This window comes from Dasypus novemcinctus, chromosome 16 (assembly GCF_030445035.2).
Source record: "Dasypus novemcinctus isolate mDasNov1 chromosome 16, mDasNov1.1.hap2, whole genome shotgun sequence".
Taxonomy (NCBI): domain Eukaryota; kingdom Metazoa; phylum Chordata; class Mammalia; order Cingulata; family Dasypodidae; genus Dasypus; species Dasypus novemcinctus.
The window spans coordinates 64,931,678-64,958,655 of NC_080688.1; the positions used below are offsets into that span (position 1 = coordinate 64,931,678).

At 54.4% G+C, this 26,978-nt stretch overlaps 1 protein-coding gene across 28 annotated transcripts in view; it reads left to right on the top strand.

Moving 5' to 3' along the window:
* Window positions 1-26,978, top strand: part of CTIF (cap binding complex dependent translation initiation factor) — a 313,540-nt gene that overhangs the window by 208,734 nt on the left and 77,828 nt on the right. For 14 of the 28 annotated variants that reach the window (XM_058277654.2, XM_058277674.1, XM_058277661.1 and 11 more), the window contains 2 exons: window positions 5,146-5,632; window positions 7,350-7,649. In XM_058277654.2, the coding sequence (XP_058133637.1) occupies window positions 5,146-5,632; window positions 7,350-7,649 (787 nt within the window). Of the gene's footprint in view, window positions 1-5,145; window positions 5,639-7,349; window positions 7,650-26,978 lie in introns of all 28 variants that reach the window. The other 14 variants (XM_058277650.1, XM_058277657.1, XM_058277658.1 and 11 more) reach the window with 1 other exon arrangement.

The following is a 26,978-nucleotide window of genomic DNA, read 5'->3' on the forward strand; positions in this document are numbered from 1 at the left end:
TCAGTTCCCCTGAGTTGGTTTTTTCATCTGTTTGCTTGGTGTTTGTTTTGTTTTGTTTTTAGGAGGCACTGAGGACTGAACCTGGGACCTCCCATGTGGGAAGCAGGCGTTCAGCTGCTTGAACCACATCTACTCCCCCAATTCATTTTATAAAGCTAGTTTTACCAGCTTCATATTAATTACCAAAGCCAAAGACAGTACAAAAAGAGAAAATTATAGACCCATATCCTTCATGAATGTAGACACAAAAATCCTTAACAAAATATTAGCAAATAGAATTCAGCAATATAGAAAATGAACTATATACTATGACCAAAGGATGCAGGGCTGATTCAGAATTTTAATTTAGAATATCCTATTCTAAAATCAACCAATGCAACCCACCATATTAATAGGCTAAAGAAGAAAAATCACATGATCATATCAATTGATGCAAAAAAATCACTTGGCAAAATTCAACATCCATTTATGGTTTTAAAAACTCAAATAAGGAATAAAGAGGAACTTCCTTAATGTGATAAAGAGCATCTACAAAAACCTACAACTAACATTGTACTAATTGGTGAACGACTGTTTGCTTCCTAAGATAAGAAAAGAGGCAAGGATATTCACTCTCACCAATCTTCTTTTTTTTAAGATTTATTTTATTTGTTTCTCCCCCCAAGACCCCCTGCCCCCGGTTCTTTTTCACTGGCTGTGTCTGTTTTCTTGGTTTCTTTAGGAGGCACCAGGAGCCAAACCTGGGACCTCTGATGTGGGAGGGAGGCACCCAATTGCTTGCGCCACCTCTTCTCCCTGTTTCGTCATGTTTCTTATTCTTTTTTTCCTCCCTGCTTCTCTTGTTGCATCAGCTTGTTTTGTCAGCTCGCCATGCCTGCCCATCCCATCAGCTCGCTGTCTTCCTTAGGAGGCACTGGGAACCTCTGCCCCACCCTGTTGTGTCTCTCATTATGTTTTTTCTTCTTGTGTCTCTTCTTATGTCAGCTTACTGCACCTGCCCATCACCCCAGCTCTTCCCTAGGAGGCACTGGGATCCAAACCAGTGACCTCCCTTGTTGTAGGTGGGAGCCCAGTTGCCTAAGCCACATCTGCTTCCCTCTTATCACTCTTAATCAACATAGTACTAGAAGTCTAGCCACTGCAATAAGGCAAGAAAAGGACATAAAAGGCATAAACATAACAAAGGAAGAAATAAAACAGTCCCTCTTTGCAGATGACAAGATTGTCTATGAAGAAAATATCAAGGAATCAACAAAACAACTCCTAGAACAAATAAGTGAGTTCAACAAATTTTCAAGATACAAATAAGTGAGTCCGGCAAGTTTGTAAGATACAAAACAAATATACACACCAAAAAAATTGTATTCCTATATATAATAGTAGCAAGGAACATGAGTACACTGAAATTAAACTTTCAATACCATTTAAAAGTAATTCTTGCATAATTTATTGACCTACCTTTTGTCTGTTATTTTATTTTTTGAAATTGAAATAAAGTTTTTCTTTAAAAATTCAATTCTATTTACAAATGCTCAAAAAATTAATTTATAGAATATATACTCAAAACGCAACAATAAAAAATCCAATTAGAAAAAGAGACATTTCTCTAAAGAGGATATACAGATGGCAAATAAGCACATGAAAAGATGTTCAACATCATTAACCATTAGGGAAATGCAAATTAAAAACATGAGGGAAGCAAATGTGGCTCAAGTGATAGGGCTTCCACCTACCATATGGGAAGACCCAGGTTCAAACCCTAGGGCCTCCTGGTGATAAAGAAGAGAAAGCAAGCCCACGCAATGAGCCAGTGTCCATGTGGTGAGCCAAGTGCCTGTGCAGCGAGCCAGGTGTCCACACAGTGAGCCAATGCCCACACAAGTGAGTCACGCAACAAGATGATACTGCAACAAAAGAGAGATGAAGGGAGGGTCAAGGTGAAGTGCAGCAGAAACCAGGAACCGCAGTGGCACAGCTGGCAGGGAACCTCTCTCTACATCAGACATTCCCAGGATCAAATCCCAGTAAATCCTGGAGGAGAAAAAGTGAGAAGAGAAGACAAAAAGAGAAATAGATACAGAAAATCACACAGCAAATGGACACGGACAGGAAAAACAACAGTGCAGGGGGAGGGGAGTATTAAATAAATAAATAAATCTTTTTAAAAAACCATGAGATACTGGGAATCTAAAATATCTAAAATAAAACAATGACAACACCAAATGCTGGTGAAAATGCAGACAAACTGGATCTACATTGCTACTGGGAATGTAAAATGGTACAATCACTCTGGAAAATAGTTTGGCAGTTTCTTCTTAAAAAATTAAATATGCAACTACCATACAATCTAGCAATTGCACTCCCAGGCATTTATCCCAGAGAAATGAAAAGTTAGGTTCACATGAAAACATGTTCATGAATGTCCATAGCAACTTTAAACATAATACCTCAAAACTGGACACAACCCAGATCTCCTTCAACAGGTGAATGGTTAAACAAACTGGTACATCCATGAAATGATACTACTCAGCAATACAAAGGAATGAACTATTGATAAATGCACCCACCTGGATAAATCTCCAGGGCATGATGCTGAATAAAAGCAGCCAATTGCAAAAGGTTACATACTGCATGATTCTACTTACATAGCATTCTTCAAATGACAAAATTATATGTGATTATACCATATGCCATTGATTGTACACTTTAGATAGTTGTATGGTTTATGGGGAAAAAATGGGTGGGTTGGGGGATAAATACACCAAATGTAAAATATGGACTATAGTTAGTAGTTATTCTTGATGCTCTTTCGTAGTTTGTTTCAAATGTTTCACAACAATGCAAGGTATTGGTGGTGGGTGAGGTATGGGAGTTGTGTATGATGTTATGCGTGTTTGTTTTTATAAGTTTACAACTTTTGATTTACACGTTTTTTGTGTACATGTATGAGTGATATACTTCAATAAATTTTTTAATGAAAAGAAAAAGACAAAATTATAGAAATGGAGAAGAGGTTAGTGATTGCCAGAGGTTAAAAAGGGAATAAGCATGGGAGGAAAGTGGGTGTGGCTGTAAATGGGCAACATAAGAGATCTTTATAGTGACGGAAATGTTCTGTGTCTTGACTATATGTATCAATGTCAATATCCTGGTTGTGATATTATGCTATAGTTTTGCAAGATATTACTATGGGGGGAAACTGAGTAAAGGGTGCAAAGGATTTCTCTGTATACAACTGCATGTGAATCTATAAATATCTCAAAATTAAAAGTTTAATTTTTTTTTAAAAGCACTTACATTTAGACAACAAATTTAAAAAAGAAGAGAATAAAAATCCTCATCCTGTCTTCCCAGAGATTACCACTGTTAGCATTTTGATGTATATCCATCCAGATTTTTCTATGCACATAAATACTTACCTTAGAAAAAATGACACCATACTCCATGTGTTATAACATGAAGTTTCTTCCATCAATAAAAGCGAACCCTTCTTCCATGTCCTTAATTACTCCACATTCAGTTTTTCACTGTTATAAACACTGCTATGTTGAACATCTCTGTACCTAAATCCTTGTGAACATTCTTGATTCTTTCCTTTGGATCAATTGCCACAAGTGAAATTGCAAGGTCATATGGTTCTTATGTTCTAAGCAGGTGAAACAAATTATCAAATTTCCCTCCAGAAAGATTATACTAATTTCTACTCCTAATATGCAATACACTGAGTGTTGTGTTAATATCTGTGTAGAAACAAAGTCTGGGAGCACAACTAGCTCAGTGGTTGAGCACCTGCTTCCGTGTATGAGGTCCAGTGTTCAATCCCAGTACCCCCTAAAAAAGCAAACAAGAACACTATATACTTTTCCCTCACTTTGCAATTTTAATTCATTTCTGAAATTCTTACCATTAAGTGGAAAGCTTTTCAATGAAACTAATACATTTCATTAATTTTAATGGGAAAATTGAAGGATGATGTTAACCCTAACCCAAGATCTCCAAATTTTTACAGATAAAAAAATTGTTTATTGATTAATGAAATCAAGTTTATGTAAGTAAGGAACAATAAATTGAAAGTAAATAAATACAGTTTATTCATGAAATGCAGTGTAAAAAGGTCTATGGCACCCACCAAAGGGACAGTTGTGAGGAGGGTATGGGGCTCGTTCTTAAGGAGGTAAAGTCTCTTAGCAAATTTTTTCACCAACTTTACAGCTTTTGAGGAGCTCATGGTTATCTTTCACTCCTACTGCACTTCAAAAAAATTATGACACAGAAAACCTTTAAGAGTAAACTAAAGGTTAAGCACAAGACTGGTTCGAGTAACGTGGCAGGGCCACGAAGAATGGATGTTCCCTGCCCACCCCCCTTGCTTGCCTTCGGTCCACAAATCAAAACCTCTGGGGTTCGTCCCACGACGTGCATCTCAAATTTGTTCCATATGACGTTCTCTGCTAAGAAATGGTTATGTCAACTAGATGGGTGAGCCTGTCTTTGCCTAAAACCATAATGTTGAAATATCACTTCTTAGAGCATATTTATTTAGTGAGTTGGGGCGGGGATTGTCAATATAAAAAAAAGGAGTGGTTTGAAAAGTGGTGTAACTTGTTAAGAGCCATTATAATGAAAAGTCATTAACCAGGCAGTTATTACAAGAGTCTAGTCTGTGTATTCATTTTTGCTCAAACATACGTAGAATATGTCTGGAAGATTCACCAAATGGTACAGTTGCTTCGGGATGATAGAACTTGGTGGCCGGGAAGCGGTGGGATGGTTCACATATTAGCATCTGTGTCTTTTAAATTTTGTCCCATGCGCATGTATATATGCATATTTTAATAAGTGAATAAAATACTTATTTTAAGTGGATTGGAGAAAATTCTCTGCAATAACAGGGACCTGTCTGCGTGCCTGTCTTATTCTGTGCTGCATCCCCAGATTCTTTTTTTTTTCTTTTCTCCCCCACCCACAGATTCTTATCATAGAGCTGATATACAGTAGGTGCTCAATAAATGCTTGTTGAAAGAATGGACAAATGCACACGTCCATGAATTCCTGTTGTGAGGTGCAGGTGGAGGGCTCTGAGCAACCCTCCCGTGGATCCCCGTATTCCCTGACCCCTTTTCCGTCTCTTCCTTTGGTTTGCAGAAGGCAGCAGAGACCCCCAGGAGGAAACAAGCCCCAGCAGCACGGCGACCACCAGCCGGGCAGTGCCAAACACAACAGAGACCACCAGAAGTCCTACCAGGGCGGCTCCGCACCACACCCCTCAGGGAGGCCCACCCACCACGGCTACAGCCAGAACCGGCGCTGGCACCACAGCAACATGAAGCACCCACCAGGGGACAAGGGGGAGGCAGGCGCCCACCGCAATGCCAAAGAGACCGTGACCGTCGAGAGCCCAAAACTCGAGGACGTCCCAGGGGACGCCGGACACAGCAGCCTCGAGATCCCCCGCAGCCCCACCACCCCGACCCTAACGGCTTTGGAGAGGCTACCCCCACAGCAGCCAGGGGGTCCGGAGGCCGAGACAAAGCGTAAAGACAGTGTTATTCCCGAGCGCATCGGGGAGCGGCCCAGAATTAACCTGCTCCAGTCTTCCAAAGACAGGCTGCGGCGAAGGCTAAAAGAAAAGGTACCGGTAATTGAATTTTAGTTGTTCTGTTGCACCCGGGAGGACAGCCAAGAGGTAGGCACTTTGGTAGGTGGTCTCGGGCGGGGCCTCACTGGTTAGAGGGCCCCGGGAGCTGTGTGGAAGGAAGCAGGGGTCTTTGGCGGCTGTGTGGACGTACCACGTCTGGACGCTACTGCTTCCTGTACCCCCGAAGGCAGTCCTGAGGTCACGGCTGGCTGCCATAGGCCAGCTCTGCAGGAACCCCTTCAGCATATCCTGGCCCCTAAATACCAACTTCTCACCGCCTGGCCCCCCAAGAGGCCCAGGTGGGTGCTTGGCGCAGGTGCCCAGCCTGTGAGGGGAGGAAAGGGGCACATGTCTGAGGGGTGGTAGAGGGATGCTAGGAAGGTCTGGTCCTTCCCTTGAGCATTTTCTGGGGTCAGATATTGCCCGTTTAGTGCCAAAAGGCTTTTGGGAGAAACATCAAGCCCAAGAAATAATAAAGACTGAGTCTTCTTCCTGAGATATGAACCATGCAGGCGCTGACCCCTGCCAGGATGGAGAGCCAAGGCGAGTTGCGCTGAGCCAGAGCAGACTGGCCTTGGCCTTGCCCCTCCCCTCCAGTGTCCCTGGGCGATATCCCATGTCCATGGATGGGAGCCATGTCTCGTCAACCCAACTCAGGGGCTCAGATTAGCCTTCCTTGGAGAGGCAGGTGGATTTTTTAAGGAAGTTTGGAGAAAAGAAACAGGACATGAAGGGTTCAGTCCTTAAGATTCAATTCTCAAGTGAAAGACCTGTTGCCCTAAACTCAACCCCCAAATGGTAGGGCTTTAGATCTTCTAGTCTAACCTCCTCATGTTGCCAGGAAGGAAACTGGTCAACCACTGCCCGAAGCCACGTGGCTAGAGGCAGAGAGCAATTGCCGCCCAGACCAGTGCATCCATTGTTGAGAAAAGAAGGGTCATTCTGTGACCCTCCACCTACCCTTCCACCTTGACCCCACATCCCAGCAGGAGCTTAGTTATGTTGTCCACCATCAAGCTGTTGTGTTTGAGGAAATACTTCTGAGACCATCCACTGCCCCATTCCTTCTCCAGCCCCAGGTCTGCCCCAGATGCTCGAGACTGCATAAAGGTGTAGGGTTTTCTGTCTGAAGTTTCTCTCCTAGAAGTGCCAGCTGTTCTATTGGAAGGTTGGAGGATTCCTTGGAATCTGTGTCTAGAGGCCGGCAGGGGGCCATTTCACGTGGGACACCATGTCCTTGGGCCAGAGGAGCTGAGGGTCTGGAGGATCGTGCCACAAGCAGGCATCTGGGATACTCCCCACCCTCATGACCTGGTCTTCCATTTTACTCTTTGGTTCAATTTCTTGTGTATCTTATTGGATCTTTTATAAGCCCCATTAAATCATTTCTACATTAAGACATTTGATGGGCAACTAGACAAACGAACAAAAGCCAATGTGTATGAGGATCCTGGGAACGAGCTAGAACTTCACAGAAGCATCAGCCCAGGATACCGTAGGGGCCGAGGGAGAGGTCAGCAGAGAGCCTCAGGGGCCTGCGGGGCCCTTGGCCCAGGTACGCGTTTCTGAAGGGCCCCCCCCCCCCGAGGTGCGGGGCAGGTAGGCCCCGGGCCTTTCTGGCGGTGGCTGCCCTCCCCCCAGCAGGCTCCTCCCCCCCGAAGCCTGGGTTTCACTCAGGCGCGGCCTGGTCTGTGTCCCGCGCCCCCCCCAGGATGAAGTGGCGGTGGAGGCCACCAGCCCACAGCAGAACAAGATGGACAAGCTGATTGAGATCCTCAACAGCATGAGGAACAACAGCAGCGACGTGGACGCCAAGCTCACCACCTTCATGGAGGAGGCCCAGAACTCCACCAACTCCGAGGAGATGCTGGGGGAGATCGTGCGGACCATCTACCAGAAGGCCGTGTCGGACCGCAGCTTCGCCTTCACGGCCGCCAAGCTCTGCGACAAGATGGCGCTCTTCATGGTGGAGGGCACCAAGTTCCGGAGCCTGCTCCTCAACATGCTTCAGGTAAGCCGGCACCGGCCGCTGCCCCCGCCGACGCGGGGAGCTCCTCGGCATTCCCAGGGGGGAGGCTGCGAGTCCTGAGCACGGCCAAACTCACGAGCTCCGCCCTTGGCCCGTTCGCGATAGAAAGTCAAGAGGCACTCGAGGGCAAGGGACAAGGGGAGGATCTGTGTGTGTTTGTGTGAGTGCTCCATGGTGACGACGGACCAATATACTTTTATAGGTGCGTTATGTTTGCCCAGCCGTTCCCTCTCTGTTTTCACGATAAGAGGGCTGTCTCTTGGTCTTTATGAGGCTTGGGCTTTGACCTTGCCGTCGTCGGAGGTGACGCAGACTTGCTGTGGACTTTCTCTCTTCCTCCTCCTTCCTGGGACCGTGGCTCACGGCTTTGAGGTTGTGCGCTTGGTTGTAGCGGGGGCTGAGACGTGTTTGAGCAGGAGGCAAAAATGACTTTGAGGAAAGCCACATGGGTGCAGGAAAGGGGCGGCCTGCCTGCCTCTAGTGTGGTTCCTGAGCCCACTTCAGGGCAGAGGAAAGCATGCAAATCCATTGGCTTGTTCCTTGGTGCCACCCCACCCCGAATCCCTTCACCCCCGGAAGCCTTAACTCCCTCCTCGCTTCCTTCCTCCAGGGACACCAGTGTCCACGGATGGTTAACAGTGTGAGCACTGGATGGGGGTGGGCGTAGGGGTGGGGTGGGGGGTGGGATGGCTGTGGGTGTGTGAGGGGCGTGGGCTCGTGCTCTGGGACCCAGCCCAGCAGTTTCCTTCACAGAGGGGAGCCGGGGGCAAATACCTGCCCTTTTTTGTGGGTGGGAGCTTGTGAACTGGCGGCCCCAGTGCTGGTGGAACCAGGGAGAGGTGGGGACTTGGCTGTAGCAAGGTCATCTCTACTCCTGCTTGGACCTTGAGACTAGTTAAGATACAAATTGAATTTTCAGTCAAGGTAAAGTAAGGTGGCTTGGCAGTTATGATGTGAAAGTGGAATTACAGAGCAGGAAGGGCTGTCCTAACTAGGGTGACCCAAGAGTTTGTCACCCAAACCAGGACACATCTGAGGGTGAAAGGGCTGTGTTGGTAAAGACACTTTGACACCAGGCTTAAACCGGGACTGCCCCGAATCAACTGGGGCACATGACCCCTAATCCTACGCCCCGGACGCGTCTCGCTGCCTTCTCCCTAAAGGCTCTGAGGAAGGAGCCGCCTGTCCCCTGGCACGCTGCCCGCAGGGCTCTGCCCCTGCCTGTCCTCTCCCCTCAGGGTCAGCCTCGCTCGCTGCAACGTGAGACCTCCCCTGGCCGGCCAGGGCGCGGCCCTCCAGCGTCCAGGCCCTGATCGGGTTCCGTTCCTGGATCGCCCGCACTCCCCTGGTGACGAATTCCCGCATTACCTGAGGGATTTGCACATTGGGCATGTTCCTCGCAGGCCGGAATGTCCTGGGAACGCGGAGGGCGACGGACGGTGAGAAGCCCGCCTGCCGCCGACTGCCCGGCACCGGGGAGCCAGGGACAGGATTGGCCTTGGGCCCTGGCTTTTTTTTTTTTTTTTTTTCTTTTTTCAGAGAAGGGCCAGGATGGGGCAAGACTTCTAGGTAATGGCTGCCAGCTCCAAATAGCCTGGCCAGAGCCGGTGGTGGACAGACACACAGGGCGTGGGCTGGACGCACCGGCCGGAGAGGCCACAGGGCCTGCCACCGTCCAGTGCCATTGGGCGTTTCCTGCGTGACTCATGATGAGAGGGCGTTGCTCACAAGTGTCGGCGGAACCTCAGCCACCAAAGGGGCTCTGTGGCCCCTGTCCCCACCTCCACATCGGCACAGAGCACACTGGCGTTGGATGGTCTAGTAGCAAAGGAGCTTCCTTGGGTGTGTTTATCTCAAGGAAGGCCTCTTTCATTCACCAGCTGATAACTTCTTGTGGAAAATTCTAATTATTAGACTAAATGGAAGATGAGGCAGACTGCATGCGGACTGCTGGCAGGAGGCAGCCTCCCTGGCCCCCAGTGGGCACACCTGATTAGAAGGCCCGGGGGAAACCAACGCCACATGTCCAATTCAGCTTCCTCAGGCCCTGCCGCTCCTCTCTGCAGGAGGTGGCAGGTTGTAGCAGGGCTTCTGGGGCAGCATAATTCACGGCCACTCACAACCCCAGACCCATGAGGAGCAGGAAAAGAGAGCAGTGGGCATGGCTCCTGAGAGCCTGCTTTCCTTCTTCACACCCCCAGGGCTGCTGCCACCTGCTCGTTTTCTGGCCCGCCTGATTTGTCGGCCTCTCCCGGCCGGCCGGGCAGTGGAGCCCTTCCCTTCCTCGTGCCTCGGCGTGCCCGGTCAGCTCCAGCCACTCAAAGCTCTCTTGGCTCTGGGTCCCTAGCCAGACCCCAGTTCGGTTCGGCAGCCTCTGAGACACGCCTCGCCTGGCCAGGTTGGGCTGCCGCCTCCACGCGCAAGTCCTGAGGCCAGCTTAGTGACGCTGGCCGCGAAGGGGTCGGGCTGTGAAGCGCTCCGGGAGCTCGGCTCCCAGCAGCTCTCTTTGAACACTGCCCTCCCTGGCCGACTGCTCTGGCTGACCAGGCTTCAGCGATGGGAGCCGGCGGCACGGGGGCAGAAGAGCAGGCTCTGAGGTGGCGACCGTTCTGCAGCAAAGGCCTGAGGGCCGCCTGCCACGCTAGGGTGCAGCCCCCGTGGAGTGGGAAGTGGGGGTCAGTGGGGGAGAGGGCAAGGTCAGATGTACTTTAACCCCTCCCAGCCAGTCAGCACTCCTGACCCGAAGCACTACCCTCAAGAGCTATGACAGAGCCAGAGACCCTGGGGTCCCAGTGGACTCCTGTCACTAAATGGTCTGCATTCCTTACAGCCACACCAAGTCCGTAGATTTGGTCCTTTTCTTAATAGTGTTCTTGTAAGTAAAATTCCACAAACATTTCTGAAGTATCTCTTATGTGCCCAGAGAAGTAGTCTTCAATAGGTCAGTGCTTCTTAATTTTTGATGTGCACTTGAATTGCTGGGGATCTTGTTGAAATGCAGATTCTGATTCAGTCAGTCTGGGGAACGGCCTGATACTCTGCATTGCCCACAGGCTCCCAGGTGTTGCAGATGCTACTGGTCCAGGCACACGATTTGAGTAACAAGACATTGGAGGACTGATGGTTTGCAGGTGATGGGTCATTTTTATGGATGGGCAAACTGATGCCCAGTCTCATGTCAGTGTGAGTGTCCGAAGTAGGCATCCAGTCTGGGAATGTTCGGGTTTTCCATGGGTCAGCAGTTCTCAGCCCAGCTATCCATTAGAATCCCTTTGGGAACTTTTGAAATGAATCAGTGCAGAGGCCCCACCTTGGACCAGATGAACTGGAGTCACCAGGGATGAGGCCTGAGCATCCTTTCTCTAAAAGGTCTACAGGTTGTTTTAAGGGGCAGCCAGGGTTGAGGATTACAGTCAAGGAGACGTTTCGGAGACCCCATTTCTGAATCACAGCTGGCTGTGCCTGTCCTACCACGAGCCAGTCAAGAAATGCACACCTGATCTATTAACTTTAATTTAAAGTGTGTAAACAAACAAACAAACAAAAATGCACACCAAGTGCCAGGTGCTTTGCTGAGTGACCCGGAGGACTCGGCATGCGCTGGGCGGAGAGTGTGGAAGTGCAGGCCACCCGCTGCAGACAGTCTCTTCTCCTCGTTTGGACTCACTTTCCCCTTGGTGCAGCGAGGCGGCTGGTCAGGGCCATCTCACATTCCCCCGCAGTCCTCCCAAGCGTCCTTCTTTGAGGAACTCCGGGCTGACCGGGTCAGCCTGGCAGGAGACCCGAGCTGCCCTCTTTCTCCTGCCACCTCCTTTCTCTCCGCCTTCGCATCCCGTCTTGCTGCAGCTCTCTCTTTCCCCCTTTCCTTTCATCTCGGCCTCGGGTATTTGGGTATTTGTCGGAGCAGCCATCGCGTGTCCCAGGAGCCGCGTCTCCCTCTCCACCCACACAGCCGGGCTGTGCCGAGACGGGCCTCCCAGGCAGGCTGGCTGCTCAGCCCTGCGCACCGAGGCCCCGGCTCCTGCACCTTGGCAGGCTCCTCTACTGTACCTTATGTCTGCTGATGCTTTCCCACTTCCGGGAGAACGTGGACTGCGCAGAAGTCACCAGAACCCCCCCTCGGTCCTCATCAGGGAAGCGTGCTGCCGTGGTGGGGGGAGGGCTCCGGTTTCACGGCGACGTGAGGAATGAGCGCCTCTCTTTTTATGGGACCTTTGGAATGGCAGGAATTGAGTCCTGAGCCCCCTCTGCCCAGCCCAGCACTGCCCCGTCACCGCCCAGGCCTTCCACTCAGGCCCAGGGAGTGTTCTTTCACCGGGATAGGCTTGGGTTGTACAAGTTCGAGCCCTCCTCCGTTGAAATGTGCACCCTGTTTATTTGAGAGGTGTCTATCTGAGCTATGCAGAGCAAAGTATTATTAGAGCAGGCATCAGTGTGTCTGTAACTGAACCCAACTCTCCCTAGCAACGGTTGCCAACAACACATCTAACAGAAGGATGTGATACCTAATTTGAAAAAAAAAAATTTAAAAAAATATATATATATACACACACACGTACTCATCACAACCGAGCCAGAAACAGCAGGGCTGTTGTGAAAAGACAACACAAAATCAGAATCTCTGGCATGTGACTGGCATGTTTTAAAAGACAGCCTCTTTAAAACTGACCTCAAGCTAGGGAACTGATCATCTTAGAGTTTGGGGGGAAGGGACCCATTAGGTATCGTGTTTGGGGCTTTTGATACATAGAAACCCTGTCGGGGGGGCAGGGGCTTGGTGAGGTCTCTGTGGGGTCTCTGGGAATGATTTTCTCTGCGGGTTTTTGCCCCAGAAGGGGCGCACGAGGTCTGCCGGTCTGGACGCCTGGTTGGTGTGCCTTCAGAGCTCGCAGGAGGCCTCTCCATCCCACTCCTCCTCCCTGTTTCTCTCACCAGCCCCCTCCTGGCCCCATGTTTGCAGGTTTGGGGAGAGGGGCCAGACCATTCCTTTAACTGCACACATCAGGGGAAAGCCTCCTTCTCTCCTGGTTATCTCGAGGTTTCAGGAAAATCAGAAGTCATTCCTCTTTACAGAAAGTTTGGCATTCTAACCCCTGCCTTTCACAGGGGACAGGGGGAGAGTGCTAGGGTTGACTGTTGGAGCGCCACCCAGCTCCGTCAATGCCTCGAGGGCGGGCATCCTGTTCCGCTCCCGGCGTCCTGCCTTGATTCTCTGGGGGTGTCTGTGACAGGGCAGGGTGGAGCCCCAGGTTTGGGGACCAGTGCTCCCTGGACTTTGACGGGCTTCCCAGCTCACTGAGCTGTTTCCTGGGTGTGAATGTGGAGGTTCTGAGCCTCCCCTCCAAGGAAGGTTCCAGGGCAGGAATCCTTCCCTGGGTTTCCACGTGAAGGAGATATTCAGTGAGATTCCGAGGCTTGCCCAGAACCACAGGGCTGGCTGCAGACGGGTCGGTCCACTGCCCCCACTTCCAGCCCCACGCCAGCCCCCAAATGGGGCGGAAGGGTCAGCAACTTGGGAAAAGCAAGAATCTGTGTCATGAAGCCATCAGTGGGGATTTCAAGCCCCCTCTTCTGGGAGACTTCCGCTGCTTCTCCGGCAGCCTCTGAGTGGCTGAGCTTTCTGGGCCTCTGGAGAGCTGAGAGTACCCGAGAAACACCTCCACGTCTCCACTCGCCACTTTCTAGGCTAACCACACAGGCTGTTGCTCCCAAGTGTCAGATCGCCCCCTCCTCAGACCCCCTCCCTTTGCTGCACACCCACCGCTGAGCCCGTCACTCTCTAGGCATGTAAACTAATTTTAATGTTGGCCCAGCCAGGCATACCCAGGGATAGAGCACATTGTTGCGTGCATTCCAGAGCCGGAGCAGAAGCCCTGGGCCCTGCCACAGCCCGGCTCCCCTCCATGGGTTGCTCGAAATCTGGAGGGGCGAAGCAAAGGCTTAGGGGGCAAGACGAGCAGCTCAGTCCCCGAGCAGATTAGGGGGGTGGTTGGAGGCCCACAAAAGGTCTCTTTTTCCAAAGACTGCTGCCCCACCTGGCGGCTGGCGTCCAAGCACCCCCATGAGTCATCCGTGCCACGCTGAAGGCCAGGCCCCGGGAGGGGCGCAGAGCTGGCACCTTCATGCTCGAGCGGGGCCCCAGCAGCCCTCAGCAGGCTCACATCCAGGGTCGTGGAGGCCAATGTCACAGGCGCTCCAGCCTCTGCTGCAGCCTTCTCTTCTCCCTGACCAACTGTCACATCTGCCCAGCTGTGGACAGCCAGTGCTGGCTCAAACCCACCCTCCGAGCCCACTCTATGGGACCAGAGGGGTGGGAGCCGGGCTGCCCATTGCCAGGATTGGTGCCCACACTTGCCGGGGAACGAGTGCATCTTACCTTCTCGCCTCCAACCTTCATTTCTCCTCCCAACGAACATTTATTGAGCAGCTGCTGCATACCCCTCACTGGGGCAGAGCCCGTGGACGTATGGACTTATTGCCTTTGCCCACCCCTCTGAATGTCTTAAGTATTTTATTGGAGGACCCAGCTGGGATGTCTCAAAGTCAGTATTTAGACCAATATTTAGATCAAAATTTTTATTTTATCTTTTGTCAAGGAGGCTTGGGCAAGTGCAACGTCTAAGGTTCCCTCTGTGGGACTGTGGGATGCTCAGTGAGGCTGGAAACAAAAAGGTGTTTTGTTCATTGAATCTGAAAATAAGCCGGGAAGAGAAAATGATGGTGGACCCTCAGTCAGTACTGGGAGAAGCCAGGACAGCAGCCTGCCCCATCGTCACCTCGCCAGGCAGGCACCGCACCCCTCACCACCACCGCCTCCTGCGCCCCCAGAGCACAGCAGTCTCCCCCACCCCCTGCCTCTGGGCTACGGCTAATTTTTTAAAAATCACCCAGACAATGGAGAAAACTCACATTGTCTTCCTAAGCGAGAACTCGACTTCTGCAGCCCTAGGGGAGAATATAGATGTCCGGCAGGGACTGTGGGACCCTTGGCTGAGAGTCCCCACTTCCCAGGAAAAGGGGTCCCTGGCCTGCGGGAGTGAAAGCACGGCTGGCCGGGAAGAGTGGCAAAGGGGAAAGCAAGACAGCTCGCAGCTTTGCCCCCAGGCGGGCAGGGCCTTCTGGAACGAGCAGGCAGGGCCGCTGGCTTGAATCTCATTTCTCTAGAGAGGGTTTCCCACCCTGAGGCAGCAGAGTAGCTGACGTGTAAAATCCTGCTCGGGTCAGGTTCTGTTCTGTAAAAGATCAGGTTATGGTAGAGATTGTAGGAGACGAGACCTGCCCAGCCCCGGCTCGGCCAGGCCCGAGCTGGCCACTCCGTCACGGGGGGGCCCCAGCCCTGCGGACGAACAAGGAGCCCTTGCCAACTTCCTCTCCTGACCGTGCATTAAAGATTCCCCAAGACCACCCTCTTCCTGGGTCTTGGAGCAGGGTCTTTCCCCGTGCCACCAATTAAGTGTCAGGCAGTGAAGGCAAGCAGTGGGGGCTTGTGGACCAGTTGGTCTTGGGGACACGGACACGGGCTTCTTTCCTGTGAGACTTGCCTCCCCCAGGGAGCCTTCCCAGACCACCCCCGATGTACTCTAGACACCTCTCCCTCTTCTGACGCTTTAAATCTACTGTGTGTGCCCTTCACGGAATCATCCAGACTCTTATTTAAACTTCTCTTGCTGAGGCTTATGTCCCCAGGCCTCCTGGGACACAAAGACTAGGTATGTGCCATCTGCTTCCCCGCACCACACCAGCACACAGTAGGTATTCAGCAAGTGCCCGTTGGCTGGCTCACAGGGGAGGAGCGAGCATTGCAAAGGTGGGCACAGGACGGGCAGGGCATGCTCTCTGCTCCCTCCTGCTCTGGAGCACTCCCCAGGTCAGAGAATGGTTTCACCCTCCCCCGTGCCCCTTGCCAGGCCGTGTCGTCTTCCCTGCACACCCTCACCCCCCACCGCGGCTTCATTTTCCTTGCTAGATCCCCTGGTAGAACTCAGCCGGGTGCTTTCCTGTCTGAGGTTATCCCGCCCAAGCGGGCACTGCCAATAAGTGGGTTATCGGAGAAGGCCAGCTCGGGTGTCCCGGTCCCCAGAGAGTCACCCCTGGCTGGCTGGCAGCTCTCCCCCAGCACCTCTTCCTCCTCCCTCCCCAGGGCCAGGCAGGCAGGAGACAGCAGATCTGTCCCCGCGGCTCAGCGAGTGGCCGTCCCCCAGCCGCCACCGGGAATCTGAGCTATGCTAAGCCGCTCCAGGTTGCCAGCCTCCCTGCCGTGCCCGGGCACAGCCAGCCAGACGGGGCGCCTCTACCTGCTGCGGAAAGCTGGCACCTCCTGAGCCAGTGGAAAAAATCTCCCTGTGGGTTATGTAACTGCTCACTGGCCTGCCCTGGCTCCCCAGAGACGCTTCCAGCCGCCACTGCGCAGGAAGGAGATGGCTAGAGTCACTCCTCAAAGGGAAGAAAGGAGTCTCGTTACTGCCCAGGGTCCTTCCCTGGGCCCAGCCTGTGCAAGCCCCCAAGAGGCCCACGGGTGCCCCCGTGGACGTCGGTGAACCTCGGCGGCCCACCCACACAGTGTCCCCTAGCAAGGGCTTAGTTTCCTGGGGCGGCCTGAAGAACCGCAATCCAGGTTCTCAAAACAACAGACCTTCCTCCTACCACAGTTCTGGAGGCCACGGGTCCAACGCGAGGGGCGCTGGGCGCGGCCCCGGCTGGAGCCCGGGAGGGAGGCTCCTCCGGGCCTCTCCTTGGGGGGCGGGAGTCTGCACCTATCCTTGGCCTCTGGGGCTCGCCCCGCCACCGCCGCCTCCCTGTGTCGCTCTGTGTCTTCCCCTCGTCTTGGGAGAGACGCCAGTCGTTTTGGGTTAGGGTCCACCCAATCCGGGTTGGCCTCATTTTAACTAAGCACGTCTTCAAAGACCCCATTTCCAGATAAGGGCACGTTCTTAAGCCCTGCAGTATCTTTTAGGGAAACACAGTGCAACCCGTAACACAAGAGAAGACTTGTTGAGGAAGCTGGCCCAGCAGGAAGGGGCAGTTACAGAGAGAGAAGGACTCTTTTGGTGGGGGAACTACAAAGAGCCAAGATGTAGGGGAATGAAAAAAAAAATAAAAATAAAAATAAAAAAGACCTCGGGGAATGATGCAAGTGAGGGATGGTGAGGACACGGCCTCCCCTGGAAGGGAGGGTGTAAGTCCTTAAGAGAGACAGGTGTGCAAAGGGCTCTGTGAAGTAGGCCATCAGAGGGCCATCGTTGGCTCTTGAGCTACGGAGTCCCAGGATTCATTAAAAATCACAGAACAGCATAGATCTGAAGGCAGGACCTCTAGATTCCCAGTCCAGCCCACGTATGTCATCGCCGGGAGGCTAGAGGCCTGGGAGGTCCACATTTCCGGGAGCTGTTGCGTTGGTGATCTCTTGCCTTAGAGAACCAGCGGCTTTAGATTAGCACAGTGGGCTGCGTGGAAAGGAGCACAGCCAGGGTCCCAGCCTGCCCCCCGAGATCCAGGCCGCAGTGGCCGGCCTGCGCCCCAGCCCGCGGCACATGGGACGTAGGTTCCAGCCACTACCCCACAACCCAGACAACCCCAAGACAAGTCTGCCCGGCGTGAGACGGTACCCCTCTCCCTCGGTTCCCCTCCCGCAGGCGGGCTCCAGAGCTTCCAGAAGGGCACGTCCGCAGGCATCTTGGAACCGGAGCCCCCGTGGGAGCCTCCTCAGCCTGTGCCCCCCAGCGGAGCCCTGTGGGGAGGAGGGGCAGGGACTGGGCCAGGTGCCCCTCCCGCTGCCGTGCACCTGCCTCGCCTGTCACTGCTGACCCGCCCTGGCTCTGTTCTGGAGACTTGGCATGAGTGGAAGGTAGAGGCGGAGCAGCCAGCGAGAACGCCACACTCCTCTGAACTGGCTGCTTGGAAGGAGCACTTGCACCCCCAGCTCTCAGTGCGGCCAGGTTCCAGCTCCTCTAGATTAGTAAGAGGCTCCTTGAAATGGACAGAGGGTTTCCCTGCCCTTCCCTCCCCCCCCCCCCCCAGCCACTGAGAAGCCACAAGCAAAGCAGGCAGCCCAGTGCAGAGGCGTACAGGGGAGCTGGGGGGGCGGGTGGTTGATCTGCACACATTGTACGAGCAAGCCAACCGGACCTGGGCTATGCCCTGTTGCTAGTTTCTTCTCACCTCTAGACCTTTCCCTGTTTGGGGACCCTCAACCGGGATGCAGGGGTCTGAATTATAGGGCCTTTTGAGGCCACCCTCCAGCCCAGGAATTCTTGGAGTGGCCTCCAGACCATTGGCATAGGGAATCTGCCTTCTGCTAACCTCGCAGGGACCTGCCCTGGGAACCCAAAGTTCGTAGGCAGGGCTCTCCACTCACCCCCAGAGTCTCCAGCCCTCACTGTTTCATGCCCAGAGCTCAGGTTGAAAGTCCTTCGGGAGCACTGAGTCTCTAGAGAAAGAGCCCCAGCCCCTTCCTGGCCCATCTCAACTCCTGTTCCAGCTAGTAGTACCCAGGAAAGGGCAGGCTGCCCCACTGGGGATGCGGGACCAACGTGCAGGGAGCATCTTCACTTAACCCTTTGCTGGCCTTTCCAAATCCCCAGGACAGGTGTCAGTTTGCAGCATAAGAGAAGCTTCAGGCCACTTTGAAATGTGGGCACAGACATGTTCAGGCTCCTTCCAGGCCACCAAAGTGAGCCTACCTCTGGCCACCCAACCCTCCTCCCAGGGGTTCCTTCTGCCTCCCATCCCCCGCCCCCCAGCAGAGGACTAGGCATTCTCCAGAGAAGCGTTGTGCCTGCTGTGTGCACGCCCAGGCCCCTCACACCTGGACCCAGTGAGCAGAGAAGGCTGAGCACCACCAGGTAGTGCGTTCCCTCCTCTCCCCGCCCTAAGTTCCTCTGCCGAGCAGCTGACACAAGAGGAGAGGGGAGCTTAGGTGGTATCGCGATGGCCGGGCTCCAGCTAACACTCAGGATTGTGAATATCTTTCTATAATTGGAGTAAGTGCATTCTTGAGCAGCCGCATGTAAATCAGAGCTCCCCGTGTTGAACTCACCATTGACACCCAGTAGACACCAGCCCTTGCATTATATTATTCTGGGTGTTTAAAAACAAAACAAAAACCCGATTAAAGGAGTCGTGTATATATAAAGTGAGGCTAGAAGCAGAATCACCTGGAATTCAGCCCACCAGACCCTGGAGACGTCCTTTAATGACTTTCTACTGTGTGGCATAAGAAATATTTGAAGCAGCCAAGCATCTGACACCTGCCATCCTGGTTCTGACCCGATTCAGCTGGGCAGATCACGCCGTCAGCTGCCTGCCGCCTCTCAGCCCTGTTAGGGGTGTAAATTATTATACCTGTCTCCTACACCTGCTGGCTCTGTAGACATCGTCAGTGTTGAAATCACTTAAGGCCGTCTTGCCTGTGCCCTCCGAAAGCTACTCCTCCAAGAGCAACCTGAGAATTTCATAAAAGCCCTGCTTCTGCCTTTCCCTTAATGGATCCTGTTCATTCAAGGACCCTGGGACAGTCCCTGAGATGCAGACACAGACCTCCTTCCCCAAGCCCAGGGGCCCCAAAGAGCACTAGGACTCGGGGTTCAGATGCAGAACTGGCGAGTAGCTCTGGGATCCAGCCACAAGAAAAGCACCGGGGCGGGGGGGTACTCCAAGGGCTGGTGATGAGGCCCTGCTGGAGCCCTGAGCTTGGCCCTGTTAAACCCCAGCAAAACGGGGCAGCAGCCTCCGTGCAATGTTTAGAAGCCCACTGGAGCGACTAGACCAGCTGGCCAGGAGAGCAATCTAGGAAAGTTGGAGAAGGGATCAAGCCCTTTTAGTGTGGGAGGTTGGAGAAGGCTTCCCGGAGGAGGCAGGCATGAAAGAAGCAGCAGCTTTGGGTAGCAGGAAGAGAGCACGAGGAAAGGGCCCAAGCACAGGCTTGGGGGTGGGAGGGGCCTGCCGGGGTGGGCGGCAGTGAGAGGGGGCAATGCGCAGAGGAACGGGAGGGTCCAGGCGGCAGAAGGCTCGGCGGGGTCAGCACGCCCAGGGGAGGGGCTGTGCTGCCAGGCGCTGGCCCTGGGTTGCCCTAACCACACTGGCCTCTTCATTTTGCTGGCACCTGCTTCTCACTGTTCCAGGCCAAGGCCATGTTTTCAGCCAAAAGCAAAAACCTCTACCTCTGGAGTAGCACACTCCCTGCCAGCCTGGGCGGGGGACAGGCAGGCCGCCACATCGGGGACCCAGGCCAGCCTGCCAGGGGGCCCTGCACCCGGGGATGTCACAGAGGCAGGTGCTGTGGGATCGGGGGTGCCCTCTTTAAGGGTCAGCTGCCTGCAGCTGGGTGCACACTACACCCTTTCCGGCACAGACGGTTGTAACCGCCCCTCTCCCCGGTCAGCCACTGTGGCCCTGCAGGGAACTAGAAGCAACCCCACTGCTTTTATCTCCCTCTCCTCAGCAGAAATGCCTTCCCACCTCCCCAGCTCCTGATTTCTGGCCTCCCTGGGGGACAGAGCCCCACCTCTCTAGCTTCAGGGACCCCGAGAGGAAGAGGCAGGCCCTGGGGAGGGGTGGTCTGCAAGGGTGAGCTCTGCCCAGCTGGGACCTCGGCTCCTTCTGCCCACTCTTCAGCCCCTACTCTTGGGTGGTCAGAGTGGCTTGGGGGTAGAAAAGAAGATGGGGGGCTGTTCAGCTGTTCAGTAGCCATTTAAAGGCATTTGAGGAACTAGAAGCTGAGGGTATAAAGGTGGATATATAGGAGGAAGTGCCTGGGGCGGCAGGAGTTCCCCAAGTTCTTGCCCCAGCCCTGCCTTTCTTGGGCTGCGTGACCTCAGGCAAGTCATTTGACCCTTTCAGGTGGCTTCCTCACCCTGAAGTTAGGGGGCTGGAGGAAGTGATTTCCAGCTCTGTGTTAATCCAGGGCAGGGTGCTTGCTGCTGGCTGGCGGTGGGTGGGGAGCATCAGACCCCTGCTCTGATGCTCCCCACCCGGGCTGGTCTGCAGTCCTGCAGATGGCCTGGCCCAGCCCGGCCCCCTCTACCCTCCTGGACCCATCCACGGAGTCTGTGGCCCTCTGGTCAGGCTGCCTGTCCCTGCCGCGGGCTGGGCCGAGCGGCCTGCAGGGGGCACCAGCGCACAAGGCCGGCTTCACCTGCCCGCAGCCACCTCCTGCATCATGCTTTCCCCAGGCCCTGCCACTGACCTGGAACAGTCCTGGGACCCCAGTCCTCAGAAACCTACTTACCTCGCAGTGCAGTCCCAACCAGATGTCAGGTCCATCGCGAGTGACGTCGGCTCCGGGTGCCAGCCCGTGAGACCCAGCCACTTGTCTCTGGAAAAGAATTGTCACACCTGCACCCCACGTCCAAGCCACCCTCCGCCAGGCAGAACTTCCTGCTGTGTCCGTATCCTGGGTTGACACTCTTCTCCTGTCTAGAATTCACATCCCCTGAGTCCCTCCTCCCCCATTGCCAGCACCACTCACATTCACACTCACCCTTCAGGTTACAGCCTGAGTGTCACCCCTACGCTGTGCCCCTCAGCACCTTGTCTTCTGTCCCAGCACCTATAGAGCCCACAGATGTTAGTCACCCAATAAGAATTCACTGAGGACCTGCCATGTCCAGGTTTCAGGCTAGGGGCTGCAGATATGGGGGTCCATAGATGGACACAGCCCAGCCCCTAAGAAGCTGGCAGGCCAGGAGAGGTCAGAACTTACATCTGGCGGCCTCGTGAATGCATAGGGACAAGCTGGGCCAGTGTCTGTAATTGCCCCCTCCCACTGCAGTGGAGTAGACATAAGTCACGGCAGCATGGTCAAGAAACAGGCCGAGAGGAGGGGCAGGGAACAGGCTGCAGCCTCGCCGGACCTCAGCAGGCCTTCTGCACGCGTGCCCCTTCGTCCCCCCCCCCCCCGGGCCCCCACCAAGCCCTGTCCCCCTCCACCCGAGTCAGGTCACCATCAGTGGGCAGCTGGGGCCGCCGTGTTTCCACACCACCAGGTGGGTGCATCCACAGGGTCTCTGCAGTTGTTGCTGTGTGTTTTATGGAAACTTCTGGTAGGGTTTCTCCTGTGGTTTTTCAACAGTCACCCTTGTTGGGATGTTCCTAATGTGAAGGGCAAGGTTACAGGGTACAGGACCCCAGAATTTTAGTTATCTATGAACTTGACGAGGACCAGATCAGGCAGTCGGGCCCCCGTCTCTCTTCAAAGGGGCTTGTCGCAGCCAGGTAGAAAAAATGGGGTTGTTTCATTTTTAAATTATTTGCTTCTTTTCCCTTATTCAATCAGAAATGTTCAGTCTTCAGAAGGGTATGTCATTAAGCAGTCAGGGAGCACAAGCCCCAGCTCTGCAAGAGTACCAGGGGAGGGGGTGGCATACAGGTCCATGGTGAGCAAAGGTCCAAGTGTTCAATCCCCCAGAAAAACCGCTCGAGAAAGCCACGGGCACTTCCTGCTGGCCGGCGATCTCCCTGGACTGTCTTGAGAAATGGACTCTCAGCGGCGTTGCTTGGTGTCTGCTGCTGGAGCCGGGGGGTGGGGGAGAGCAGGCCCACGGGGGAGCCCGGGCCTACCCTGCTCGGCCCACTTCATCCCTATGTGTTTGTGGTGGTCACTGGACCGAATTCAGACCCCTCACTAGACTGCAGCCTTCTTAGGGGCAGGGCTGTGTCAGTTTACTGACCCCACGTCCTCGGCCCCTGCACATAGTAGGTCCTCAGGCAGAACCACAAGGCGGCCCCAGAGTGCAGGAGATTTGGGCATGTGGGTGGTCCAGGCTCTGAGCAAATGCGGGCAAGGGACAGTGCTGGTGGCCCTTGGACAGTCCATTGCTAATTTCTTCTTTTCCAAAATCATCCACAGTGAGATGGTAAAATAGGAAGCCAGGGAGGTGGGGTTGGGGGAGACCCTTGTAGGCCTGAGAGTGAGCACTAGACCTCAGCAGAAACGGCCAGCATGCACCCCACAAAGCCATTAGACTCCTGTGAGCTGGGTGTTAATAGATCCTTTTACACAGGGAAAGAAAGTTCCAGAGAACTCCAGTCACCCAGCTGGCTGGTGACAGGAGCAGAACCGGAGCCCAGTCCCCCCGGCACCCCATGACCTTAGCTCCTCAGAAGACGCTGCCTCCACGGGTCAGACTGTGTCTGCAGGTGGGTGGGGCGGGTGGGACCAGGTGTAGGCAGGTGACAGAGTAGAAACAGGAGATCAGAAGTGGCTGCTGTTCCGAGTTCCTCCCACAGACTCAGCAGGGGCAGGACGCCCGCCCCACTGTCATTTTTTGACCCAGAGCATTTACAGACAGCTTCCAGACTGGTGCTCAGCAGGGGGCTTGGGGCCTGCTACTTCCTCCTTGGCTTTCCAGGGGTCCCTTTGCCAAGCTGCAGACAAGCAGGACGACGGCGCTTCGTTCTCCTCTGCCAGCCCCGGGTTCTCCTCTGTGTCCTTCCCAACCAGCTGGTTTCCAGCCCATCACCTTCATGCTCATGAAAAAAACACAGAGAAGAAAATTCCATTCAATTTGTTTTGCTCCCACTTGGCAGCTCCGGTGGCCGGAGGCGGCAGCTCTGGGTGAAAACGGGGTCTGGAGAGAGGGCACCCCTGGTGCACTGGCATTTGGGCATCTGTTAGCACCCCTCCATGCACAAGCCCCGTGGTCAGGGGGACAGCTGGGGTCTCCGGAACTGGACACCCCGGGAAAGCAGGTCCTGTCTTGGAGGAGGCTGCCCTCTTCCGACTCGGGTCCAGGCTGGTTGGAGGCGCTTTTCACGTGTCCCCTCCTCACTGTCCACCGAGCTTGAAAGACCAGGACCTCAGACCTGCAATTTAAAACAAGAGAGGGAGCCTGCATGCCGCCTCGTTTCTAATGCTCTAAATTATTAAGAATTTGTGAGGACCCTGGGGTGTGAGCCGAGGCAGCCGAGGGTTGCTCAATCCCCAAGGAGCCCTTCTAAGGTTTCCCGGCACACAGCCCAGAGTGTCACTCGGGATAAAGAGCTAGGTTGTAAAAAGCCTACTTTGCTGCTACTACCATGCCTTTCCTTTTTTTAACTCCTCCCCTGCCATTTGCTTTATCGTGCCCCTTTACATCTCAGTGGCTGCGGTCTAAGGAGCCACGGTCCCCCATATCCTCAGCCCCAAGGGCTTAACACTGGAAAGGGCAGAAAGCGAGAAGCTGCAGGAAAGAGAAGGACACTTACTACCACCGGGCCTCCCCGCATACACCTCCGCTTTGCTGCCAGACTCCCTGCTCTCCTCTCCCTGCAAGCTTGGGGTCACACAGACTCTGCCTTATAAAGGGGAGACCTGCCATCACAGAGCTTCTGGTTCCATGACCCCCTCCTCTCTCCTAGCCCCCCCCCCACTCCTGTGGTCAGGTCTCAAATGACCCCAAAGGACTTGCTTACAAAAGTTTGTTCTCTGGACTTTGTTTTTTTCCCCTCATCTACTCCACCCCCAGCACCTCTTGGCTCCCTCCCCAGCCCCCCCCCCCCAGTCTGTCCCTGCAAACACAAGTCAGCTGTGTGTACAGACAAAGCTGTGCTTCTCCACAGGGGCTGGGCCCGCAGAAGGGACATTTCCAGGGAACTCTGGGGGCGGCGGCTGGGAGGGCAGAGGCGACTGTCTGATTAGCAGGGACTCAGCGTCACAGTGTAGGGCAGAAAGGGCGCTGGGGACTTGGCTGGGCCCCAGGGGCCATGCCCGTGGGTGGTGACCGGGAGAGACAGCCAGCCTGGGAGAACTGTGCTGTTTGAGGAGTGTAGGAAACGGGCTGGAGCGGAGAGATAACAGGCCGTCCTCCGCGTGGCTGCGACTGCAGCGGCCACGAGGGGAGCTGGAGCCAGGCGGTCTGAGGCCGTATCTGGAGAGAGTTTTGTTCTGGGTTGTGAAAGTGACCTGTCGAGCCCGCAGCAGGGTTCAGGGCCTGGGAGAGAAGACACGTGGCTTTTCCCTCTCCTCCCCCTTGTCTCCTGTGGGTCTCCCTTCCTTCGCCTTTACCCAAGAATAGGAAATGGGGGTGGGGAGAGGCATGGCGAGAGGGAGCGCTCTTAGGGCAGTGGAAAGTGTTAAAAGGCCTGGCTTTCGGTCTTGATTGTACCCTTAATATGACAAAGGAACTTGGGAACAGCCCCTTGTATTTCTGGCTCTCCCTTTCATTGGTTGTAAAGTGGGGTTTATTTCTATCTGCTCCTGCCTATCACGCAGGGTGCTTGGAACGATCTTAGGAAATAATGATGTGATAATAGTTTATAAACTGTGACTGGCCACGTGGATGTAAGGAGTTATAATGATTAAAGCTGCTGCTTATCTACCTGGGTTAGAGGGGCATGGCAGCGGGGGGAGGCGAGAGGGTGGAAGGGGCTGGCACAGAGACTTGGGGTGGCCAGAGGTTCCATGAGATCCAGTGGGAGGCCAGGGCCCCCCTCCAGGGGGGAGACCTGCAGGAGCCCAGAGCTGGTCAGCCAGGAGGGGAAGTTGCAGCCAGTGCTAGGCGTTCTCCAGTGGGGTGGGTGTCAGCCACGGGGAGCTGACTCGGGTGGAAGGAGGCCCTAGTGGAGCGTGCCCTTTTCCAGGGATGGGGGAAGCCCCTCACCCAGCGGGGTCTGGGGCCCTTCCTGGCCTGGGGGATAAAGCCCTACTGGGTGCAACGAGGAGGGGGTAACCATTTTCCTTTCCTAAGCTTCCACTGCCCGAGGAAGCCGGGTCACCCTGTTCCCCCACCCCCACCCCATCCTGACCTGGAAGCCAGCCTTCTCTGGTGTGGAAACTGCAGCAAGGAGCTGGCAGAGGTGACAGGACTGTGAGGCTGAGAAGCTGGGCTATTTAAAGCGCACAGCACCCCGGGGGCACGAGTACCACCCACCCCCAGGGCCTTCAGCACTCAGCGTTCCCTTCCTTGGCCCCTGGCCCGGGCGCTCGGGGCACCCAGAGGGCCACAGGTCAGGCGCCAGGGGCTCTGGGGAGCCGCGGGCCGCCGGGTCCTGGGGCTGGCTGGGCCGCACCTCCGGCTTGGGCTCCCTCCTCGGAGCCTCCGGCCGAGTTGGCGGGGCCACACAGACTCCTTGGCTCCTCGCACCTTATAAACGGGGCCATGTCCGTGTGTGGAGCTTAGAGGAGGAATGCAACGGGTGCCTGCTGCCCAGGGCAGCTGCCCACCCCCACGCGCCCTTGGAGAACCAGAGCCAGGCTGCGGCAGCGCTGGGAGCGGCAGCTTTGCTGGTAGGCCCTTTCCCCCACCCAGGCCAGATTACACAGGTTTTCCTCCTCCATCCCCCATTCCCGTTTCCCTGCCCTGTGTCCTAACCTGCAGTTCAGGGTATTGTCCCTCCTCTCCTCCCTCGAAGGCCAGGCTGGCGCCTTAGCCCAGAAGAGCCCCGCAGGGGGCCACGCAGACCGCTGCAGGTCTGGAGCAACTGCGAATGCCCAAGTTGAGTGTTTCCCAGATGCCAGTCCACAAACCAAAGAGGGTCCACGCTGCGAACTCCACCCGCATGGCTGATGTGTGGAGCATCTTGAGTGTTATCCAACTGCCCCTTCTGAGAAAGGCTGTCCATTATTCTGAGCTTACATCCTTCCTACCATCCTGGCATTAAAATGACCTTTCTTTTATGAAATGATAGGTGGAAGTTTTTTTTAAAAAACATCCTTAGCAAGATAAAATGTTGGCAACCCTCAAATTTTACCAGTCTAAGAAATCCTGCAGCCAGGCCTAGTGCCCTGGTTGACTTACAAAGCAGCATAGCTCACCTGGATACCCAGCTGTCCAGGCCTGAGGGGTGGGGAGCCAGGAACAAAAGGCCTGTGGGGTGGAAGGAATTGACAGGGGCCGTGGGGAGCCGGGTACAGCCCGGGGAGCTAGGGATGGGCCCTCCCGACCCGGGGGCCTGCGTCTCCCAGCCTGATGGGAACTTGCAACCTCAGCTTGGGTCTCCCGCCTCCACTCTTGTTCCCTCCGCTGGAGAGCCTTCCTCCCACATGGCTGGGAATTCAGTGGCCCTGCTGCCTGCTGCAGGCTGCCGCTGTCTCCTGACAGGCCTGGAAAAACCCAAAGACGATGCACGGTCTGCCTTCCATCAGCCCCTGCCCTCGGAGGCACCCAGACAGCACACCCGCCCGCCCACGGGCCTCACAAGAAGGAGCTGTTTCCCGCGCACTCACCCGCACTCTCCTCTCCCACGCGCCCGTTGTCCATCTGGCATCGCTGCTGCGTGCATTGTCAGGGGCTCTTGCTGCCCCGAGCTTTGTTTGTTTATTTGCTGAGCACCACTTCATGCCAGGCAGCAAGAAAGTGAAAACATGGATAAGACCCTCTCCTGCCCTGGGAACCT